At 32.0% G+C, this 25,010-nt stretch overlaps 1 protein-coding gene across 3 annotated transcripts; it reads right to left on the bottom strand.

The window, feature by feature from the left end:
• Positions 1 to 2,157: 2,157 nt before the first annotated feature.
• LOC113858695 (50S ribosomal protein L7/L12) lies at positions 2,158 to 4,633 on the bottom strand. Of its 3 annotated transcripts, none has more exons than XM_027491428.1 (2): positions 3,790 to 4,633; positions 2,158 to 2,590 (listed from the first exon to the last, which is right to left on the bottom strand). In XM_027491428.1, exon 1 carries the CDS (start codon positions 4,406 to 4,408, stop codon positions 3,791 to 3,793), a length of 618 nt encoding a protein of 205 aa, XP_027347229.1. In that variant the 5' UTR covers positions 4,409 to 4,633; the 3' UTR covers positions 2,158 to 2,590; position 3,790. The 3 variants fall into 3 exon arrangements, with proteins under 3 accessions (XP_027347229.1, XP_027347227.1, XP_027347228.1); XM_027491426.1 differs by having other exon boundaries at positions 2,158 to 2,589; positions 3,787 to 4,617; XM_027491427.1 differs by lacking the exon at positions 2,158 to 2,590 and adding an exon at positions 3,091 to 3,130 and having other exon boundaries at positions 3,790 to 4,617.
• Between the last annotated feature and the right edge of the window lie 20,377 nt (positions 4,634 to 25,010).

Raw genomic sequence — 25,010 nt, 5'->3', positions numbered from 1 at the left:
CGCCCCAATAGTGGCCTTTAGTAGATTGTGTTTTTTCTTTTTATCTCTGTTTATGTCATTATCTCACACATTGTCTCTTTTCTCCCTTTGCCTCTTCATAAAAAATTTGTAGAAATAACATTACTCTAGATTAAACCATTTGGAAAAGCTAAAAAGAGTGAAAAATAAATATCTATGATGCAATGCCATGTCTTGCTTATCTGCTTTCTTCGCTCGAGTTATTAAAGTACATCCAATTGTTGCCATTTTTAATGAACATATAAGGAATGATAGTATAGCGACCGCTACAGTTGTGATTTTTGGCCTCTATTTATGGCGCAACAACTGTGACACTGAACCACAATGCTATAGGGTTGTCATAGCAGTCCAACCACGATGCTATAGGATTGTCATAGCAGGATCCACCGCAATAGCAACCGCTATGAGCGCTATTGATAACTATGTTGTGTACACATTTTAATCTCATCAGATTTGTCAATTTTAGTTGGGACAATATTTTCGTAATACTTTTCATAGATTGTGTTTTTTCTCTATATCTCTGCCCATGTCATTATCTCATATACTTGTCTCTTTTCTCTCTTTGCCTCTTCATAAAAGATTTGTAGAAATAACATTACTCTATATTAGACCATTTGCAAAAGCTAAAAAGAGTGAAAAATAAATATCTACATGCAATGCCATGTCTTGCTCACCACCTGCTTTCTTCGCTCGAGTTGTCAAAGTGCATCCACTTGTTGCCACCTTCAATGAACATATAAATATACAGCTATTGTATAAATAATTTCTTCCTTAATTGATATACTTGCACCTCACTGGGCATTGCATGATCAAGTAGCTGACATAATCATAGTGAATTGTCATTTCAAAATATGTTTTGTCACTTTTCATATAAGATTTTTTTTTACTAAAACACTATTATTAATAATTTAATCAGCCAGCAGAAAAAATACAATTTACATAAAAAATTATTTAAAGAGAGATAACAATAGACACTTTGAACTGATAAAAGACGAGTCCCTTGTAAATAACACTTCAAACTGCCTTATAAATAACACTACAGACTATTTGGCTGTTCGTTTAGGATATTCAAGTGTTGGAGTTGACAACACATACTAAAACTTGGCTTAATTTGGACAAACTTTTTAAAAGTACTTACAGAAATAAAAAATTAAAACAAATTAGACTCTTTTCACAAGTTAAAATCAACTTATAATTTCTCTATTTTTTAAGAAAATCTCATATAACTTCTCTATAATTTAAAAAAAAAATTAATTCTAATTTACGAGTTTTTTTTTTTTTTACATTAATTTTCATCATATAAAGAATTCTAAGTTTAAACAAAGACTCTGTCTTTTACTCAACAACTTGTTTGATTCTGCGTTGGGGTCCTGCTTCTAAAGGGTTTTAAGCTCCAAAATCAATTCTAAGTCGAAGTAACCTAAGGTGGCTTCCAATTCTTTCAATTGTAAAAATAAAAATCAAGAGTGTACTTCATTCCAAAGACATTTTTAGCCAAAGTTAGTTTTTCAAAATTAAAAGAAACTAAACTTATGTTTACATACACTTGTCAACATAAACTAAAGGCAAAATGCAAACAATTATATCGGTAAACCAAGATCTGCACACGAACTTGACCACCCAAGAGTCTTAAACAACTTTGCAAGATTAAATTCAAACTAGCAATATGACAGAAGGACAAAATGATTATTAAGCCAAATAAAGTGCATCATCCTTCTTAAGTTGTGCGACACCGTGACTTGGAAACCAATCCCAGCACCACTCTAACAGGGGATCCAGGATTGGCAATGAAAACTAAATTTCATAATGTCTAAAGACAGTGCTTTTCTACCATCAGTCAAGGTAACAGCTACGTATGGGGCAAACACTATGGAAATCATTCTTACTTACAGCTTACCCTTACTCCTTGCAAAATTATTTTGTTTACAGAGATTGATTTACTTAAGCAATGGCAAAAAGGATTAAAACAGAAATAAGGGACAGCATGCACAAATAAAATCTCGTTATATCAGGAGAAAGTTTCTTTCAAGAGTGTGACCCATAGCATGTGCATGTTTGTAGAAGAGGAAACCAGGGAGAAAACAAAATGATAGGAAAATAAAGCCAACACTACAAACTGTACAGCCAAAAGAAGCAAAAGTCAATAGACAGCAATCAGAGCTTTAACTTCAATTCTAGTTGTCCATTACACATTATTGCCTGATCATGGTAGTTCGGGGGACAACCAAATGGGTCTTGAACTTTACCAGCAAGTAAAATGTATGTGTCAGTTAAAAAATGCTTCCACTATCATAAACCAATTATACAACATTGGTTAAGAAATGATCGAGAAATTCAAGGCAAAAACAGCCTAATGTAAGGGAGGAATAACAATAAAAAAGCAGAGAGGTAGGAGCATAGTCTACTCAGCAAAATTTTCAAATACAAGAAAACATAACAGCTTTGCATCATGAGACACATTTGTAGACTTTCATTGCCTGCCGATGAGAACTTTAGTGCTATGAATACGCTGCAGCACTTGATCAAAAAAAGAAACACTCTAGGCTATGTTTTGCTCTTCATCCAGTTTTTCCTGGGCAAGTCCAAATATTAAAATACTGGTTAAAAATGGCAATTGCCAAAAACCTCTATTGGGGCATTTACATTAAATGTACATAGTATAACTCTGTTTCCTACTACCAGGACTTGCATATACACACTTAAGCATGAGATGCTTATGATACCACATGAAAGACAAATGTTCTTTATTTGTTTGGCATTGATCCAACTTGACATCTCACTTTATGTTGCCACAGTTTCCCATATAGAATTCATTGCCAGGCAATAATAACTGTTAATTAATAACTTGTAGAAGTCCATTCATCCAACATTTCAACCTTATCTTCAAAGTAAAATCCAACCATTTCCAAGAATCCATTTAAAATTTAAAAAATTATATATGAGAAAAACAGACAATGGTTAGCATTTGCTCACATGCAGTAATTTGTCTAAAGGATGGATTATTTAATCCCATCAAACCTACGAGCATCAAACTTTGGTTGTCATTAGGAGCACTGATTCCACAATTTCTTTTCCTTTTCTCCCTTTCAAATGGCCATGTGTTTATGTGTTGCTACATCAAAGGAGTGAACTTTTTAATGTTATTTTCAATTTAATTATTTCTACTCAAATAACTTTTGGTTCAAGGTATACAATTACATTCCCAAGACTGCCATGACAAGGAGTATTATTCCTGGGTAAATAAAAAACATTTCAGGTAAGAATTTAATTTTTATGGGAACATTTTTCAAAATTCAAATGATAGAAGATAGAAGTCAGAGTGGGAGTGGAAACTACTGAATGTTACTAGTTGGGTTATATGATAACTTTCAGTAATCCCATGGGAAAGCAACAAACCCACCTATCACCATGGGAACAAAAATAAATTAAAATATGAGAAAGACACCATTCTAGGAATCAACAATGCCAGGAAAAGTACTTCTACAGCTTGTAACGAACACAAGAATATCATATTCCCATGTTCACACTCCTAGGAATAACTTTACAAAGCTTGAAATTACGCCATCAAAAAGGAAAATGAATATCCTAAACTTCAGTCAAAGGATGCTAGTAACTAATAGAAATTGAGAATCCTAAACATCAGTCACAGAATTCCTGTAACAGATAGAACTCAAGTAAGATCTCCCTTCTCAAGCACTGATTATTCTTAAACACAGATAACCCACTGGACCTAACAAGGGTAGAGAACAATTAATCAGCAGCATAATGTACCTTATTCCATAGAAACTTTAGCGCCAACCTCCTTCATCTTGGCAATAATAGTCTCGGCCTCTTCCTTGGTGATACCCTTCTTCAAAACAGTGGGAACCTTCTCCACCAAATCCTTGGCCTCCTTCAAACCCAAGCTAGTAAACGTCCTTACTTCTTTGATAACCTTGATCTTCGACGCAGCATCAAAACCCTCAAGCTTCACATCAAACGCCGTCTTCTCCGCCTTCTTCTCTTCCACTCCAACTCCGCCGCCACCACCTCCTCCCCCCTTCGATGCACCCTTCGGCACACCCCTCACACCCATCCCCGGCACCATCAACATCATGATCGGAAGCTCGTTGATGCCCCTCTTCTCGCGCATTACTTCCACTAGGTCCATCACTTCCAGCAGCGTTAGCCCCATCACCTCGTCCACGATCGATGACACCTTCTCCGAATCCTGAGGCTGCGAAGCGCTGGTGTAACAGCGCACGAAGAAGGAACGAGGCTTGGGTTCCGAATTCGATTGATCATTGCGTGAGAAGATGCACGGTGTTGAAATCCGTGGAGAAGCGAAGTTCGGGTTTTGGGTTAGGGTTTTGCGGAGATTTGATAAGTATTTGAATGGGGAATACCTCATTGGGAATGGTAGTGGTAGAAGCTACTCGTGGTTTCTCTTTTTCAACATCACATTGAGTTGAATTCGGAATGCACGAGCTAGTTAGAGCGTAACGGGCTTATTCACTGTGATATGAGGGATGTCACAGTTTGGATCTTCGGCCATACACCCTACACGAAGAGGATGCTGATTTGTTTTACACTTTTGCCCCTCCATTCATGGTGAAACAGAAAGTATCTGAGAAGCACCCAGTTATTTGGGCCTGTGCTGGTTTCATTGGGCTATGTCCAGGATTCGATGCGTTCTTTTGTGCGGCTTTCTTGTTCACCAAAAATTATTAAAGGTCTTAATTTTTATAAAAAATTATAAATCATAAATAATTAAAAAAATTTAGCAATTCAAATACAATTAAAAAATATATTATAAATTAATATTAAATAAAAATAAACCGTATTATAAATATAAAAATAAAAAATAAAATAAATTGTAAAAAAATGTCATTTTTTGATCCTTCATTCTTTTATTGAACAATATTTTTTATAATAATTTTTAATATAATTTTTTTAGGAATAAAATTCATATTTTGTATAAAAAATTAATAAATTAATGATTATATTTTTGACAAATACTAATCCATACTTTTAGACTCTAATTAACAAATTAAAAAAAAATAAATCACTTTTATTATATTTTTCTATAATTTTTTATTTATTGGTGCCCTCTCAATACTAATCTATGCTTTTTTTTTCTTCCTTTAGTCAAAAGGTTCTAGGAATGATTGGGGAAAGGGAGGAGAGATGATGGTGAGTGGGGGTAGCTTTTAATGAAAGGTAAGGTGTTACAGAACTTTCTAAAATGTATATATTTCCAGTTCATATTTACAAGAGGTTTTTAACATATTTATAGATACAACACAACGGTAACAATATATAAAAGGAAAAGATATTTAGGACATTTTATGGTGATTGATTAATTTAATCCCACGAATCAAGACAAGACATTGGTGCAGATTGTCTTCCAACAGTTTACTTGGATTATCTTTTTCTGATTCTGTAGTTATGGGATCTGTACTATTTGGGAAATCTTTACTATTCTTAACACCCCCTCAAGGTTGGCAGCTAGGGAGGATGAACGCCAAGCTTATTACGAAAAGTAGCAAAGGAATATTTGCACAAAGCTTTAGTAAACACATCAGTAATTTGGTGAGTTATAGGTATGTAGCGGAGTTAGAGGTCACCAGTAATGACCTTTTCACGAATGAAGCAATAATTAATTTCAATGTATTTTGTACGAGCATGAAGCACTGGATTATGAGATAGGTGAATAGCACTTTGGTTGTCACAAAATAGCAAGGGACGACATTCAAGAGTGATGCCAAGGTCAAAGAAGAGATATTGAAGTCACATGAGTTCAACAACAGTGGTTGGGTTGCTAAGGACCTGTATTCAGCTTCAATGCTAGAACGAGAGACAATAGGTTGTTTCTTTGAGACTCACGATACACAGTTTGAGCCAATGAAGATGCAATAGCCAATGGTGCTTCTTCTAGTGGTTGGACATCTTACCCAATCTGCATCACAAAAGGCATTAAGAGTGAGAGAGCTTTGAGATAAATAATGAAGACCATGTGTTAAAGTACCTTTTATATATCACAAAATGCATTTGATAGCACGAAGATCCTTTTTGGTTGGATTCTGAAAGTGTTGGCACACAAGATTAACAACATATGTGATGTTCGGTCTAGTGAAGGTAAGATATTGGAGAGAACCACACAGTTGACGATACCCGGTAGGATTCACAAGCTCATGATCATCATCAAGTTCAAGTGCTTTGTGAGCAATTAGAGTGGAGATCTTTGAGGCTTCAAGCATATTAGCTTTGGCCAAAAGGTCTCGTGCATATTTCACTTGGGAAATTGTAAGATCGCCAGAGAAGTAACGAATTTCAAGTCCAAGGAAGTAATGTAGTTGGCCAAGGTCTTTGAGAGCAAATTCCTGATAGAGTCGTTAAGTAAGACCAGAAATAAAAGCTGGAGTGTTGTCAATAATGATAACATCATCTACATAGACAAGTAGAAGAGTGAAGTTAGTGTCATGACAGTAAATAAAAAGTGAGGAATCTGCTTTACTGCATATAAATCCAATCGAAATAAGACAAGTAGATAATTTAGCAAACCAAGCACAAGGGGCTTGTTTGAGCCCATAAATTGCAAATACACAAAGCCTGGAGGTTGTTTCATATAGATCCATTCATTAAGTGTGCCATGTAAGAAGGCATTTTTGACATCTAACTGTTTGAGAGGCCACTCAAAGCGCATAGCCAGAGATAGGATAACACGAATGGTTGGGGCTTTGACAACGGGACTAAAGGTTTCTCCAAAGTCAACACCAGGAATTTGTGTATATCCTTTAGCAACCAAGTGAGCTTTAAACCAATCTATAGTGCCATCTTCTTTAACTTTTGTGCGAAAAATCCATTTAGAACAAATAACATTACCTGTAGGTGGGCAAGGAACAAGAGACCAAGTATAGTTGCGATGAAGCGCATCAATTTCATCTTACATGGCAGTTCGCCAATTTGTGTGCTTAAGAGCAGTTTTATAGGTTTTGGTCTCTTTAAGGGATACAAAAAGGGCATTGGGAGATGGTAAAGAGTTCTGCATGGTTGGACAATCATAGTCTTTTAGGTAAGAACGAGGGCGTTTGTTCCTAATGGGTCTATTGATGGTGGTGGAAGTGTCAATATTAATTAAAGGTGGATCAAGAGTAAGTTGAGAAGAACTAGAGGATGTGTCTACATTAGTGGTGAAGGGGACAAGATCTAAATTGATGGAGGAATGTTTGGTAATTAAATTGGGTGAGGAAAGGTCAATAGGATCAAGGATCAGAGGTCTAAAGGGGCTGATAGGATTAAGGATCAGGGGTGTGGTATCATTCTTATTACATGAAAACCAATCATCAGAGTTAGGAAATGTAGTAATCGATGAATCATAGGGTTGTGAGTGTGTGGAGTTTGTATTAGATAAATAAGGAAAATAATTTTCATTAAACACTACATGTCGTGAAATATAGACACGGTGAGTGTGTGGATCCAAACAACGATATCCTTTGTGAAGTGGGCTATACCCTAAAAAGACATAAGAAGCTATTTTTCTAGAAAATTTATGTAATCCAGGTGTCTTTAAATAAGGAAAGCATTAACAACCAAAAATTCAAAGTCCACAGTAATCAAGATTTTTACCAAAGAGTTTAAAGTATGGAGTTTCCTTACCAATGGATGAGAGAGGCAGTCGATTAATAAGATACACTGCAGTTAAGAAAGCGTCAATCCAAAATTTTAAGAGAACATTTGCATGGAAAAGTAAAGTTAATCTTGTTTTGACAATGTGTCGATGTTTGTGCTCAGCAAGTCCATTTTGCTTTGGAGTATGGAGACATGAGAGTTGTTGAACAATGCCATTATAAGCCAAGTAGTTCGTAAAAATGTTGGAAGTGAAATCTCCACCACTATCGCTTTGAAATATTTTGATTTTTTTGTCAAATTGTTTCTCAACAAAAGCTTGAAATTTAAGAAAACACGTATAAAATTCATATTTGTTTCTTAAAGGACATAACCATGTGTAGTGAGAAAAATTATCAACAAAGATTGCATAGTACTGAAATTTTTGAGAGGAAAGTATAGGAGCAGGTCCCCACAAATCACTATGAATTTATTTTTAAGGATAACTTGAAACAAAAGTTGATTTGTTGAAAGGAAGCTTACAACATTTTCTAAATTGACAACTAGTGCATAAAGTATTTTTGGTTAACCAATTTGAAACATTGATGGCTTGCTTATTTTCTAAAGTTTGCAAGAATTTTAAGTTTGGATGGCCTAAGTGAGCATGTCATATCTCAGGAGATGCTTCTTTGATTGTAGCAAGTGCTTCAATTTTTTCTCCTTTGAGTGCATAAAGATTTCCTTGTTTATGTCCTTTTTGCCAATTTCCTTTGTTTCTTATCTTTAATGACAAAACCATCAGAGTTAAATTCAAAGGTGCAATCATTATAATTTATAAGTTGACTCACAGATAGCAAATTCTTTTTAATTTTAGGCACTACTAAAATATTGTTTAGGTGAGACTTACCTTGTATGGTTTTAAGAAAAGTTTTACCCTTATGGGTAATGGGTAAAACTTGTCCATTTCCAACAAAAACAGTGTCAGTACCAAAATATGGTTTAAGATTTTTTAAGTTACCTCCTTGGTTTGTCATATAAGTAGTTGCTCCAGAGTCAATGTAAAAGTTTTGATCATGATTGCCATTCAAGTTCAATACAGCCAATGCTTCTTGGGTGGTATATCGTGTGCACCATTGTATTCATACGTGTAATAGCATTTTGTGGCAATGTGATTTGTTCTACCACAGATTTGGCAAGCTTCCTTGGCTTGTTACCTTGGTGGTCCTTTACAATGATTACTGGAATTTGATGGAATTCTATAGCTGGGAACCTGATAGGTGTGGTTGTGACTAGGACGATTATGTATAGAATTGTTTGAGCTACGCCCTCTACAATTGCTTCTACCTCTACGCATGTTTCTTCCTCTTCCTCGGAGACTAAGAAAGGCATGATTATGATCAACAGAGGGCTTTTCTTCATGAAGATAAACTTGTTCAAAGTTTTGCAAAGACATAATAAATTGATTAAAGGAAGGATATGGAGGTTTTGATAAAACAGCAATTCAAAAATTCTTGTATTGGCTTCCAAATCCTTTTGAGATTTGAAAGACTTTATCCACATCTGAGACTGGTTTACTAATGGCTGCAAGTTTATTACAAATTTCTTTGAATTTTTTGATGTATTCATCTAAGGATAAGGTCCCTTTTGATAAGCTATAGAGGCTATTTTTTAATTGAGCCTCGCTGTCTTTAGTGTTGGGCAACAGCTGATCATGAAAAGCACTCTAAATTGAGTAAGTTGTATCCCCTCCGTAGATCATGCTAAGAATTTCTTCTTTCATATTGCCAAGAAGCCATGAGGTGAGTAATCCATCATTTAGCACCCATTGCTCTTTATCTACATTTTTTGTTTTGTTTCTTGTTGAATCAGTTGCTTCATCAGTAGGTTTTTTGGGGTTTGTGATATGATGCTCTAGGTTGAGGCTGTGAATCAATGGTAGGATTTGAGATTTCCAAAGCAAGAAGTTTGTGGTGGATAATTTGATTGAAACTAGGCTAGGGCATTGGTGAAAGGACTGAATCGAGAGTTTGGGTTCTTCAATGACGTGGTGGTTTTCAAAGAACCAAGCTTTGATACCATAATGAAAGGCAAGGTGCTGCAGAACTTTCTAAAATGTATATATTTTCAGTTCATATTTACAAGAGGTTTTGTATATATTTATAAATACAACGTAACGGTAACAATATATAAAAGGAAAAAATATTTAGAACATTTTATAGTAATTGATTGATTTAATCCCATAAATTAAGGCAAGACATTGGTGCAGATTGTCTTCCAACGATTTACTTGGATTATCTTTTTGTGATGTTGTAGTTGTGGGATCTGCACTATTTAGAGAATCTTTACTATTCTTAACATCTTTGTTGATTTGTCATGAATGTGATGCAAGAGTAGGGCTCTTAAGAGTCATGCTCAAGTGCATGATTTTGGTGGGCCTATTTTAAAAGAGTGAACTCGTCAATTGCTGGTGGGCTATAGGTAGATAGGAGTTGTTCTTAGTGCCTTTGTCTCTCTTTGAACATAGGGGAGTGGACATTCTCATTGGGACTTTGAAATTGACCTGTGGTCGAGGTCAGTGTTGCCTAGGTGTGGTTGGAGTCCCTCTGATAAGAGAACTATATGATTTAGAAGAGTAAGATTTGAATTAAGTGTGGAGTGATGACACAATGACAAAGTCTCTTCATACCGAGTTGGGTGAATGAGGAAGTCTTAGGAACTGCCAACTATTATTCAATTGAAGATGATGTGGTTATTTTGAAGCATCACTTTGAAATATATGCTAATAAGTAACTCGAAAAGAACTATTTGATAGTGGAACTAAGGTAGGGGGGATTTGCGATGTTGGAGGGATTTTGAGTTATTTCATGTATATGTATGATTGCTTCTTCAATGAAATATAGGTTCAACTTCCATTCCTTGAGTTTGAGATTAAGGCATTGTTGCATTTGAATCTTTCATGTTCGTAGTTACAACAAATTTGTTCATGATAAAGATATATGGTAGCATAAGAAACTATTTTTCTCATACATCAGTCTTAAATGGAATGAAAAATGAACATTGCATAGTTAATAATAGGAGAAAAAAAAAGAAAAAGACAAATAATTCAAGTAAAAAATCGTTACCCTCACATATTGTCTCGTGAGACCTATGAGTCACTTGAGAAGATGATATTAGAAAAGAAGACCAAAATGTGTCAAGTAGCTTCTGAAGTTGACCCCTCTACTGTTATTTCACCTCAATCACTACCTATGCATTACAAGAAATGGAAGAAAACATGTTTAAAGAAGTTAGAAGAGTACATTTTGGATGAGAGTCACATTGTTGGCTACAAAATTGTGAGTATTTAATGAAACTTTAGTAAGTAGTCAATTTAGTTTTACCTTAATAAATTTACACTTGTTGGATGTAATAAATTTTGTTCATTGTTATTGGATGAACCGAGCACCTTGGTCATGTTCTTGTTACTGTATGAGTTATCGACATTAGACAATAATTTGGGTCAAGAACATTATATAAGAAAGGAGTGTTTACACAGGAAGAATTGTAGGTCATTAGAGAAGAAATCAGATAGGAGTTAAGAGGTGAAATTAGCCAAAAACTTTTTTCATTAAACAATGCTAATAATAGTAAGTTGTTTGTAGAGGGTCCTTTATAGCTAGTAGGATATGACACAATGCACAACTTAAATTTAACCATACACCATAAAAAAAAAGGATGATAGTGTGCTTAGAATAGTGGTTGAACAGGTTGAAGATGCTTTGTATTTCAGTTATTCAAGTGTGGTTAATGTAAGTTCACTAAGTTTTTTTTTTTTATAAAATTGTCAATTAAATGTTAAAGCACTAATACTTAATTTTATATAGGCATTTCGTAGGTATCTACATCAGCATTCCATTTCAAAGGGAATTACTCATTTGTATGGATTCTTTGGTCCTCTTCAGATTCAAAGCTTAGGGAACTAGCTTGAAACTATCCGGACATATATTCAAAGAAGGTTGTGTGAAGGAACAAAGAATTGCTACCTTGCACCATATCATTATATTAAGTTTTTCCTAATTAGTTTTCATATAATTAGCTTTACTTTTCCTTATGGCCATTTGTTTGTAGTAGCCATTGGTAATTATTAATACTTTGTCTTAGATATAATCGAGTCATCTTTCTTTATACATTATGAAAAAAATCTAAAAAATAAAATAAAAGACATTATTGATGTGTAAGTATATTAATACTTGTTATAAACTATTTTATGTATCACATTTATTTATTGTTTAACCAACATGAATATTTATTTTCATCATATATAGATGTATAAAAGCATACAATGTCTTAGAAGGTAAGAATGTCACAAAAAAAAAAAAAAGCCTACATGGAATCTGCCTACATGTACGTTATTTTTAAATTTTTGTTCAACATTTAATATTTTTATTTATAAGTTACTTATTAGAGTTTAATATTTAATTATTGTTATTTTTCTTCTAGTCAAACAAACAAAAAGAAAGTTAGAAATGTGGATATTACGTGAAAAAACATATGTTGACTATTATTGCAGTAATCATTACTGATTTGTGATCTTTAGTACTTATATTTAATATTTTAAACATATATTACTTATATTATTATAGTATTTAAAGTTAATAATTTTTTTGTAATTTGAACTTACAAATATTCAAAGATGCTGATCCATTACTTGAAGGGGAAATTAATGACATTCGAATATGTTAGACAAACATTATGCCATAAATGAAATGTAAGAGCAACTCTATTTGAACTTAGAAAGTGGTTACTAGTGCTCTAAAATTTTACACTATCCAATGTCTTATATTTCAGAGAGCGGTTACTTAACAACTCTCAAATATTAACTTTAGAGAGCGATTTAGTTACATCCGCTCTTTTATCTCACACTTTTTAGAGCAGTTCTACATTAGCAACACTTTAAAGTCCACTTTTAAGAGCGGTTATTTGTGAACTGCTCTCTAAAGTGTGCTTTTAAGAGCGATTTTTGGTGAACTGCTCTCTTAAGTTTAGGAAACTTATATCAGAATTTTAGTAAAATTGACATTATTTCAATTTTTGGCATACCTAATAAACCATATATTATTAAAAAATAATGCAAACAGAATAGAAATGTAAAACAACTTGATATATCAGAATTACAAACCACATGCACATTACATTTATCAATCAGAAATGAAATTAATTTTGGAACATACAAATATTTATCCAAAAGTAATTAACATAACATGAACACATTAAAAAAGCATATATATAGATTACAATTATAGAGAACCACAATGAAAAAAGGTCAACAATCTATACACTTTTGCCTTCAATATTTTATAAATATGACCAGGTCTTGTAAAAAGGCACTAACAATCTATTATGCTTAATGTATCCTTTAAATATATATGGTACAGATATGCACACCACTCCTTTTCTACTTGATGAATTTTATTGTTAGGAAAGGTTAAGAACTAGAACTTTGAAAAATACTGAAAACAAAATAATGTACAAAGCTTAGTTAAGTTAAATATAATCCAAATAGGCAAACAATTAATTAGAAGAAATAGAAATCAGTGTATGAAGATTTTAGATATGGAGTCCTCCTACATTAACTGGGATTATAATTTGTCCATAGTGCAAAACATCTCCAATGAAGAGACACACATAATATGCATAATCATCATTATTTGTTTGCCTAGGACATTTTGTGGAGAAAAACAACATAAAAATCATGATTAATAAAGAATTATATATAGTGTATAATATATATTATTATAAGTTTAAAGTAAATAAGGTTTTTGTATCATATATATACTTGTACAGTGACCTATATTATTTGATGCATCTTTGTTCTAGAGAGTTGCACTTCCCTCTATGCTCAATACGTGACAAAAGCACTAACAATGATGGATGAACGAAGTAAGTTACATTTCAACCACATTCATATATGATAAACTATAAAGAAAATCATGCATACTTATTAAATAGGTTCTGTATATGTATTCTGGTCTTTAGTTGTTTGCGTAAGGGATCCATATAATACATTGTCTCATCAGAGGTGTTGATAGCAACCAGAACCTAATATTGCCTACCAATAATGAAAATAAATGTTTAAGATTACAATAATTAAATATGACAATGAAAATTATAAAACAAATATGCATGCTTATAATAATGACTTACCCAACATTGTAAAGTGCAAAAACCAAGTGATCTTCACCCATATGACACTTCAACATATTAGCTATATATTGATGTGGGGTCAGATTGAGCTTTTCTTCCATTTCATACAGAGATATAAATAAAAATTTACTTGTCTTATTTGTCTCTTGCAAGTAAGCTTCACATAAATATCTTGTAATTGAAAAGAAGAATTGAACCGCCTTAAATAAGGAAATGAACAAAAAGTAATTATATGTTGCTATAATTATACAAATAGTATAGACAATTACCTAATGTAAAGGTTGACGCTGGAGGCACTCAACCAATGTCGACGTATGACCTCTAATATGTTTTCTTTTCCCACTATGTCATTAAACTCTTTTCCCTAATGCTCAGTTGTTATATGAATTGTAGCAGTATCAAATACTTGATCATTTCTGATGTGAAACTTCATCATATTGAAGCACGTAGCACCTTGGGCCTATGCCAAAGAAAGCTCAAATGAAATAAAAACAACACCTTTACTGCTTGGACCAGCAATTGATTCTTTGTGTGGCCTGTCTCTTTCCCTAACTCTTTACTTGATAATGAAGCAACCTGAAATATATATCAAAGTTTGATTATGGAATGAAACATTAATAAACTATGCATCTAATTCAAATTTATAAAGAAAATTATTGTTACATATCTTGGGCCATAAAGTGATTAGGAACAATGGCAAAGCAACATAAGTACCAATTGCATTTCTCAAGCAATTGAGGTTTGCTTCTTCATCAGGGACGGACAATGTAGTCTTTTCTTCATGTCATTGAACTACCTTTATTGATACCTTACCATGGTTTGGAAGAAGAGTAGTATTGTGTAAGGAGTCTCTAACCACTGTATGATATACATTTCCTCTTGCAACCATGCAATATGGGGTGCTCAAATACAACATGCAATCATGATCACCTTAAAAAGACATGAAATATAATAATAATTAAATTTAATCGTAAGTAATTAACAGTAAATTAGAAGATAAATTTATTTCCTAGTGAAAAGTATCTCTAGAATCTCTACAAATGCAATTAGTATGCAACTGCCCTTTGGCTGTTATATGATACATTTAAGGAGGAATACTGAATAGATGTAGCATGGAACTAGACATGCACGATGGTTGGGTGGCAGTAAGGTTGAAGGCATCTGACCTGACATGAATGGGGACAGTCCTTGACCCTCTGTCAACTATGCCACAACATTTGTCAAATGCGCTAACCAATTCTTCATGTTTTGCCACTCAGTAGATGATGGCTTAGGATATGATGATGTTAAGCCAAATGCATATTTTTGGGTTACTCCAAAACCTGCAACTCTCACACGATCAGGATGCTCTCTTACACTAAGTGCTTGAAAAAATATGTTGTTTTTGGCTGTTGATTTAGACTCAGCCTCTAGAGCCACCTGTGAAAGAATTTCCTATAACAAACATAACACAATCATAAGTATAGTATTTTGCATTGTTCAAATAGAAGGACAAATAATCAAAGTATTTATTCAGTTATTTAAAACTTACAAATTCATGGATCATTTTTTGAACTTTTTCATCATTAATATCACCTTATTTATTAAGCCTAGCAGCCTTCCATAAGACATGCCGAGGTACAAAGGTCACATTAGACTTAGATGAAGAAATTTACACAAAGAAAAATAATAATTACAGGTCTTAAATATGTGATCACATTAAAAAAAAAAAAACTTTGAAGATTACATATCTTAAAATAAAACATACCAAATTTTGCTCCAACTGAGCATATCCCTTAGCTGATCGCTTATATCTATACGACATTCCTTTTGCCCTAATAACATTGGCTTCATTTTCTTTCTGAATTTTGTATTTCAAAAGAAAACCAAATCAATTACAAAGTATAAATGACATGATCATTGAAGTAAATGAGCATATAATTATATTACCTTAAAATTTTTTGTGCAGCTTTGCTTTACAAAGTCCACCCAGTGATCAATGTGATAGTGATGAATCTCTGATACTTCTCTAGAGGATAGAGGAGACAATTTTTGTCTTTGTCCAATATATGCTTCCTCATCTGTGTACGAATTGCACAAAGATCACATCCGGCTAATGCAAATACAAAGTCTTTGTGCATGTCTTACACTTCAAAGGTTTGCTACATTGGAAAAACAAAAAACACATATCAGATAGCACCATCATTGTATAGAAAACTACAATTAGTGAAAGAATTGATATTTGCCTTTACTTGCTCTCATGTATGTTTGTTCATATTAGTAGGTACGTTTGTCCAATCAAAATAACTAATTAACACCGTACTTCTAGTAACAAATTCAATAAAATGTCCAAATTTTGATTTGTTAAGGTACATACATGGGTTGTCCCTTAGAATTCCATCTAACCTTCAAAATGTTATAAGTGATGACCTATATTTAAATTAATAATACAAACTTAAAAGATACATAAGCATTAGTAAGGGTTCAAATTACCTGTAGATTTTGTCCTAACTTCCTTGATTTGCTAATGACCTTTAGTTTTATTATTCTTCAAGTTTTCTTCATCTTCAATTCTTGGGACTTAGAAAGAGAACCTCCTTTGATGTTATTAGAAGATGTCATATCTACAAAAATGAACATTGTTAGTAGTAAATAATGACATTATAGTAAACTTGATTAATAAAAAGATAAAATATTAAGTTTAAATTGATTTATGCTTAACCTTTTTCTTTTCTTAGGGACCTTAATGGCCTTTTATGGAATGAAATGATGAATTTAACCAAATAGTCTTTTCATGATTATGTCTTGCATAAAAGTCTCTATCATTTATTATTGTATTTGTAATTGACATGTGTTTTACACTTCTTAAAAGATCGTCCTTGACGTTAACTTCTTCTTCCATAAATACACCATTGGTTAAAGTATTGATTTTATTAGACAATAAGACAATTGACCATGACTTGTCAATAGGATCCATTATTAAAATCATGGAGTTAAGTTATACATTATTAAAACCACACGCAATCTATTATGGGTGCTACTTTGCATCCTATAGCGATTCATTTTATCGGTTGCCAAAACAAAACGTATATTCCTTGTTTTTACTGCAAAGTCTTCATATTCATCATCAAATTTTTTCCACTAAGGAGAATCTGCTGGATGCCTAAGTTTCTCATCACTAATTCTGCTTTTAACATGCCAAGTTATCTGCTTTGCACTATCTAAATTGTGAAATAAGCGCCTTAATCTAGGTATTATCGAAAAATACCAAATGACTTTCTCAAGTGGAGATTCTTTCTTTAAGTATTGTGACTTATTACGCTTTGGATAATGACTTAGTGATGCATACTTATTTCGGAATGCAATCATTATGACAAGCATGTATCTTCTCATGGATCAATCCAATAGAAGCAAATATTTGTTTAGCATCATAGGTTCTCATAGGTAGCACATTATCCTTTGGTAGTATCTCATTTAATAAACTTAGCAAATCTGTGAAGTTCTTATCAATCCATCCATTCAAAGATTTTAAGTTATAAAACTTTAACCCAAAACTCAATCTTGTGAACTTTTTGCATCTATTGTACAATGATATTTCTACATCATCTTTCAACCTTTCAAACATCTTTGGACAATCTCTAAGATATTTTTCAACAACATTTGGAATGTCTTCAACATGATCACTCTCATATGTTCTTAATGTCTGAGTAATAGAGATCGAATTCCATGTTATGTGACATACTTCTACCTTATCTCTCACTGTGCTTTGTCCAACAAGTATATTTTTCATCAATCCCATTGCACATTAGATGCTCTTCCAATTCTTCGTATTTACTTGTATCATATTCAAACAACACCAACAAGGGTAGGAAATAAAGTTGACATCAGTAGCATGCTTAATTGCAAATCTAATAAACTCCTTCACTTCATCTTCATATTTTTCAGTCAAACGATCAACTATCATCCAACTTCGATCCACATTTGCTCAAACTACAGTTATGATTTATGCATTTGTCATATACTTATTAAGTCTCACATGGTAGAATCTTATCCCATTTGAGAACAAAGTTTTTCATGCTTTAATTAACAATTGTTGCTTAAATTTTGTATTTTATACTTGGCAAAATTTTGGCAGCATTTTGCATTAGTCTCCTAGTACACAACTTGAATATGAGATATTTTAACTCAATCAAGCATGCACCAAGAGACAATGAAAAATATTTCAAACCAATTTTTTTTCAAGTACAACATACAACATTATAAGAAGCATTAGCTAACCAATGAATGTAAAACTTTATCTACAAACTGTCCAACTTGAACAATTTAAGCTTGAAAATAATGATTAAATCTTTATTTTTAATCTCAAACGGGAAACTAAGGTTTCACTCAAATTTAAATTTCTTCACATAATTTCTAAGTACAATATTCACTAACAATTTACAAGCATTCATAACATTTCATAAGGCATAATAATGTGCAATGACATTATGTCTTTCATCAAATAACAAAATATACAACAAACTTATAAAAATAGGACAAAACATATAACAATAATGTGTATTCACATGCTCTACCTTTATATTTAGTTAGCAAAGATCTATTTTGTGTAACTTAATTACCTAACATCAATTTGATTCACACCACACAGAGTAATTTCACATAATAAGGACATACACATATATTGGAAGAATAGATAAAACACAACAAAAAAACACCTAAGGTTATAATTTGATAGCATCAATTTGCAGAACAATCAATTAATTACATTTTTAGAATAATAACATGCATTACAGGAAACTAATCTACTAATATAATATTCAGAAATTGATAAAAATACTAAACTAACAAGAACTGAGGTTAACTAACCTAAAGTTCCACATTTTGAATCTAACTTTTTACTAATTAAAATAAAAATTCATGGTCTCTGTCAAGTAGTAGAACTAAAAATATTCAGTGTCACTAACCTCCAAGCAACGTAGATTGAAAAATTTAGTTGCAGTTCACCTTAACCCAAGGATCGACGCTAGGACATAATAAACTATTCATTAAACAAAACAAAAGGTGCGTCTCAGTAATGTAACTTCAAAGAACATAGAGATAGTGATGAATATACCTTGAGAGTGTGAAGGTGATGTCAACAGTGCAGATGGTGGTTCAAATACGTCTAAGAACACAATGAACAGAGATAATTTTAGGAGTACAGAGTGGGTACGAAGATAAATATGAGATTTTGGGGTTAGGGTTTAATTTGAAATACAACTTTAGAGAGTGGTTAATTCTTAACTTCTCTCTAATCTATACTTCTTAGAGCAGTTCTACGTGGCAACCGCTTTCTAAAGTTATGAGAGCGGTTCCACATGTCAACTGTTCTCAAAAGCCTCCATTAAAGAGCGATTTAACATTAATCGCTCTTGTAGTGTACACAAAACAATTTTTATTAACCACTATCCAAATTAGCACTCAAAAAGCTCATTTTATACATAGTGAAAGTTTATTTTAGATATTAAAAATACTTGAAGTGTTTTTAGACATTATATGACATATAATTTATTTTTAAATTATATCTTATTTTATATTATATCAGAATATTAGTAAATGATATATTTGGTTATAAATGAATTTTGTATGTTTGAAACGGTGTTTGAAAGTATATTTGTCTTCAAGGTTTGTTATATCATAATCAATGTAGAAAGTATTTTCTACATCGATTAATAGCAAAATTGATGTAGAATGCAGATTTTTACATTGGATGGGAACTAATGTAGAATATATTTTCTATATGGGTCTTATGAAACTAATGTAAAAAATAGAGTTAACTGATGTAAAATATTTTCACTTACTACATTGTGTATATGCACATCAGTTTCTAACATAGAAAGTTATTTTTAATTGTGAAAAATCTTTTTCGCACAAATGTTTATCCCCTTTTAGTATCTACTTATGTAATATTTAAATTTTTTTTTTTAGTGTTTACCTATATAATATTTAAGTTGACTTATATAATATCACATAGAATTAAAGTGAACGATGATGTAACATTTATACTTTCATTTTTTTTTCATATTTTTAAATCTCAATTTTAAAAGCAATAACTATATAACTTAAAATTTTATTAAAAATATAAAAGATACTTATTCATGTCATGTTTTTGTCCAATTATATGAGTTAATTTAGATGTTTTGTAAATAAATAAGAAAATAAGTGAAAAAATTATTAATAAAGAGACCAAATAAAAATAAAAACTATTTAATTATTAAAAATATATTTATTGTATGCAATAAAAAAAATAAAAGTGTAATAAATATTTTTTTAATTATTATTATTATTAAAGTCAACCATACAAATATTAGGTAATAAAAAGTTAAAAACTCATTTTAATAAATTATGTTGAGAAACTTATTATAATAACAAAAGTTTATTTGAGGAATATGTTATTCTCATGAACCACCCTTTCAGCCCTCTCTATGTGGAAATGATGTTGCATTATCAAGTGTTAATCTTCCAACAGTTTGTTCTGATATCTCCTATTGAGCCTGTCAAAAGAGATATATTTTCCTGACAATGGACTTGGCGAATTGTTCAAAGAAAAGATTATTATTTTCAGCATACAAATTCGCATAATTTGCTGATTCTTGGTTCATTGTGAAGAGGACTTCATCAAAGTTCAACAAGACCCTTATGAGCCAACAGGTTCTTGAAGTAGTTATTGTCAAATGTTGGTAGGGTTACATAGTCCAGGAAAAAATAAATTCTGGTCACCTCCAGATCTTGGACACCTAGTACGTAACGCATTAACATATTTTTGGTCAAAAGTGGAATCTGACTTGCCATTGCCAGTTTGGTTGTAGAATCTTTGCTTGAAGTTAATGCATTTGGAATATCCTATGGTATGGCTTCCTATAGCAAATGCACAATTTTATAAAAATGAAAGACTATTTCACAAATGATAAACATTTTTCTTTTTCTTAGTTGCAGGATTCTGTCCAATTTTATAGTTATACTTCCTATGTAGGACTTGAGCCCATAAATTTGAAGGGGAAGTATAAGGCCTCCACTAAAGTTTGACTAAATTGGCTTTAGTTAGCACATGCAGGTCTTTAAAACCTAATTTCCCCTTAGATTTTGATTTGCAAATTGTAGGCCAGCCAATAAAATGACATTTTTCACCCCCTAAAGATCACCAAATAAATTTCTTACAGATAGTATTAATAGAATGACAGATAAATGAAGGGATTAAATGCGATTGCATAACATAAGTAGGAATACTTATAAGGCTAGATTGAGCAAGAGTTACTCTACCAGCCAAAGATAAAGAATTCATTTTTTATAAAGAAATTTTTTTCCTAATTTTATCTATAAGGTAGGAATAATGATCTCTACGGGGTTTGGTGTGGTAAATAGGTATACCAAAATATTTTCCAAGCTTATTGGTGTCAGGCTTGTGATTTACCATTGAGTAATCTATAATATTTTATACTTATTCAATGTTAATTGAAGGATTATTTGGTACTGGAATAGATTTAGATGAAGTTTGAAATTATTAAAAAAAAAAGTGAACAGTACTGTATGAACAGTGCTGAATGAACAGTAAAATCGCCTATGAACAGTGCAAACTGCGTATGTACAGTGACTGCTGACATCATCAGTGACATCATCATGACGTCATAGTTGACGTCACATACGCGTACAGTACGCGTGTACAGTGTTTCAGGCGTGAATAGTGCTCTGTACAGTGTTTCTGGCAATAAATAGTAAATTCCGGCGGTGAACAGTAATTTCAAAAAAATTCTATAAAAAGGGGGCTTCACACGAAATTTTCATTTCTTCACCCCTATCCAAGCTTCTCAAAGGTTCTAAGGCCAAATACTACCATTTTCTCTCATATTAAACCCTCATAAACTTAGATTTCTCGTCAGATCTGAGATTCTATGTTTATTCTGAGGGATTTGAAGTAAGTTTCTTCAAGTTTGAAGCTAGATTTACCTTTTGTTTCTCTTCTTCTTCTTTTTCTCATAGAAGTTCATGGTGTTCTTAGGAGAAACTTTGTTCTAAAGCCAAATCTTCGATGAAACTTGCTATAAAACAAGTAATATTCGGTAGATCTAGTGTGAATCATCGTTCTGAGGTAAGGGGAGCTTACTTTAGCCTATAATCTATGTTTTGGATGGTTGATATATTATTACAAGAAGTTTTGATATGAATTTTGTTAGATCTTTTGAATAAAAGCTATTTTCTAAGCTGTAACTGCTGTTAATTGATTTAAAATGCTGAGATTTTGGCTGATCTATTATAAACTTGCCTTAGCTGAGCTGTTACAATAATTTTGGCGGTGTGCATCATGAAAAATATGTTTTGCATCATTATAGAGCCGAGTTACATGTTTAGGTGGGTAGACGTGTAACAGTAAGTTCATGCTGAGCTGCTGTGCTGTGCTGTCTGGATCCAGATACCGAAATGGGTCGCTCCCGAACCGGCACGGTTCCTTCTGGATTACTTAGGCTGTGAAACCAGTTGGAAACCATTTTCATGCTGTGCATTAGATGGGCTGGAAATGCATGGGGTTATTGCTGTGAGAAATATTTTGCTCTACATATATGATTTTATTTTATTTTTGTAAGCTCACCCTTGCATTTCTTTCTATGTGTTGTGTGCGTGTGTACTACGATGATCGTACGGTGGTACGTGAGCAGATGTAGCAGGTGTTGCATCTACTTCATAGGCTGAGAGGCCAGTGAAAAAATGTTAGAAGCTGGGGTTGAGTAATATTGCATCAAAATCCTTTTTCCCTTATATTTTGAGACCTAATGTAGAGGGAGCTATATAGTATAATTTTGGGTATTTTGAATATTATGAACTAAATGTAATATTATGTTGTTCTGTTGGATATTTGTTGTAAAAAACTTTGTTTTATTTTAATTGAGAAGAGAATTTCATACTTATATTCTCTATTATTTATTTATTTTAAATAAGTATGTGATGAACAAACAATGTTTTCGGTTCCTTACAAAAAAGGGTCGTGACAATTGGTGATGGGGATTCTTAAACTAGTGCTAATAGATTAATAACTAACCTGATTTGTATTTGCTGAGAAAAACAAAGAGAATTTATTAACATTAATTTGGAGACTAGATGAACAACAAAACTCATTTAGGACATCTTTAATAATAGTGGCTTGTTGACTAGTGGCTTGGGCAACTAAAATCAAGTCATCAGCAAATATTAGGTGGGATATATTAGGGCCGTGGTTACTAAAAGGAAAAGGAATCCAGACTTTACTAGGAACTTTATCATTTAGAAGATGGGCTAGCCTATCTATTCAAAGAACAAAAATATAAGGAGACAGTTAGTCTCTTTGTCTAATACCCCTTGAAGGATTGAAAGAAACAATTCTACTACTATTCTAGTTTAAGAACATGAAAGGGGTAGATATGCATTGATTAATTATATCAGCTAGATAATTATTAATGTCAATTTTTTGAAAAGTCTCTCTAATAAAGGACCACTTAAGCTTGTTATAAGTTTTCTCTAAGTCCAATTTAATGATCATATAACTATTCCTTCCTTTAGGTTTAGAAAAAGAATGAACTAATTCTTGCAATACCATAACATTATCAATACCCTGCCTTTTAGGGATAAAACTAGTTTGATTATTAGATCTTCTGTAGATCTTTTCTCTGCTTCCACCCTCGCCATGAAGACTTTTTGTTGAAGCCAAGGGGACTGAGGGCAATAGCCCTAGTGAACTCCATTGCGCGTCTCTAAGAGTACCTCTACAGATGAAGTGACCCTACGAGAAAAGGAAATAGGGTTAAGGAAACCTAGTGAAAAGGAGGAAATGACCCTTCTCTCTCTTCAATTCAAGAAAAGCTATCTTGAAGCGTATCTCGAGAATTGCAAAGTATGCTTTAAACCATATATTTGATTTAAATAAATAGATTACTAAAAATATACAACACACACAATGAACATTAATTCATAAATTATTAAGAAAATCTAGTAGTATAAAATTTTACACCATAAATCAATAAATACAATGCAACTGAATAAATTTTAAACCTAAAATTAGCAAATGTAACAAACAAAAATCTAAAATACATATATAAAAACATTGTTTTAAAGTAAAATATAAACATATTAATGAAAAAGATGCATTAAACAACAATAATGCAAAAGATTCTAGTAAATAGTACTCTTTCAGAAAGTATGTAACAGGGACACTCTCCAATTCTTAGGAAAATAATTAAATTTTTAATTTAAAATTTTATTCATTTTAACATTTAATTTATTCAATATAATATTATATTATAAATTTTATATAAAAATATTTAATATATTATTATAAATTTTATGAATCTTAAATAAGACACTCTACTAAACTTAATAAACTTTTTCTTATAATTCAATCCTAACATATTCAATTAATTAAACTTTTTAAAAAATTTAAATAAGTTAAATTAAACTAGATTTTAAAAATTTTAACCGTAGATTTATGATCTAACTAATTTCTATTCTTAAATACAAGAGAATTGATAAAAAAAAAATGTTAGAGCATTTAAGCAAATTAAACTTCGCTTTATTTAGATTAACTAAAACTTAATGTTAAGTATAAGAATTTACTTCGTTCAAGTAAAAGGATAAATCTAATATCCTCTCTTCTTTTGCAGAAAGTGTCTTGATTTGAAAATGATTACTTTGTCATAAGTAAATCATATTTAAACCTGAGCCATTGATTAGAATAGTTTAAAAATGGATGGTTAAGATTAAAGGTTTTCACATGTGAAGAGAAGTCATGATTGAGGTAGACAATGAGGAGTAATATCGTAAAAGTGACATTAATATGATCTGAAATGCCATAATAGTGGACACCTGCTTTTAAAATTACGATTCCATATATTACATAATTTTTTACATGGGTCAGGACCTCAACAAGATGTAGAAATGAAAAAAATATGAAATAGCTCACAACTTTCTGCATCACCGTTGCAACTCACCAATGTTGAAACATTTTTCTTCTAAAACAATTTCTACAATGGATTTTGAATCTACCCGATGTCCATAACCATTAACCCATCAAGATATCTCTACTCTGACTTTATTCATAGTAAATATTTGAATTCTATGTTTTTAACTTTGTAAACTCTTCACACTGCTATTCTGATATGCAGTTGTTGTGGTGGTCTTTGTTTGATATTTTCATAATTGAATTTTTGGTTGAGTAATATGAAAAATTATTTGTCATTTTG

Source organism: Abrus precatorius, unplaced genomic scaffold (assembly GCF_003935025.1).
Source record: "Abrus precatorius isolate BTA unplaced genomic scaffold, Abrus_2018 Scaffold2, whole genome shotgun sequence".
Lineage (NCBI taxonomy): Eukaryota > Viridiplantae > Streptophyta > Magnoliopsida > Fabales > Fabaceae > Abrus > Abrus precatorius.
The sequence above is the reverse complement of the archived record's forward strand: the minus strand, read 5'-3'. Positions and strand labels throughout refer to the sequence as shown.

Bases quoted from the DNA above. Each gene is read 5' to 3' on its own strand.
- LOC113858695 (XM_027491428.1), bottom strand. From the start codon at position 4,408: ATGAGGTATTCCCCATTCAAATACTTATCAAATCTCCGCAAAACCCTA.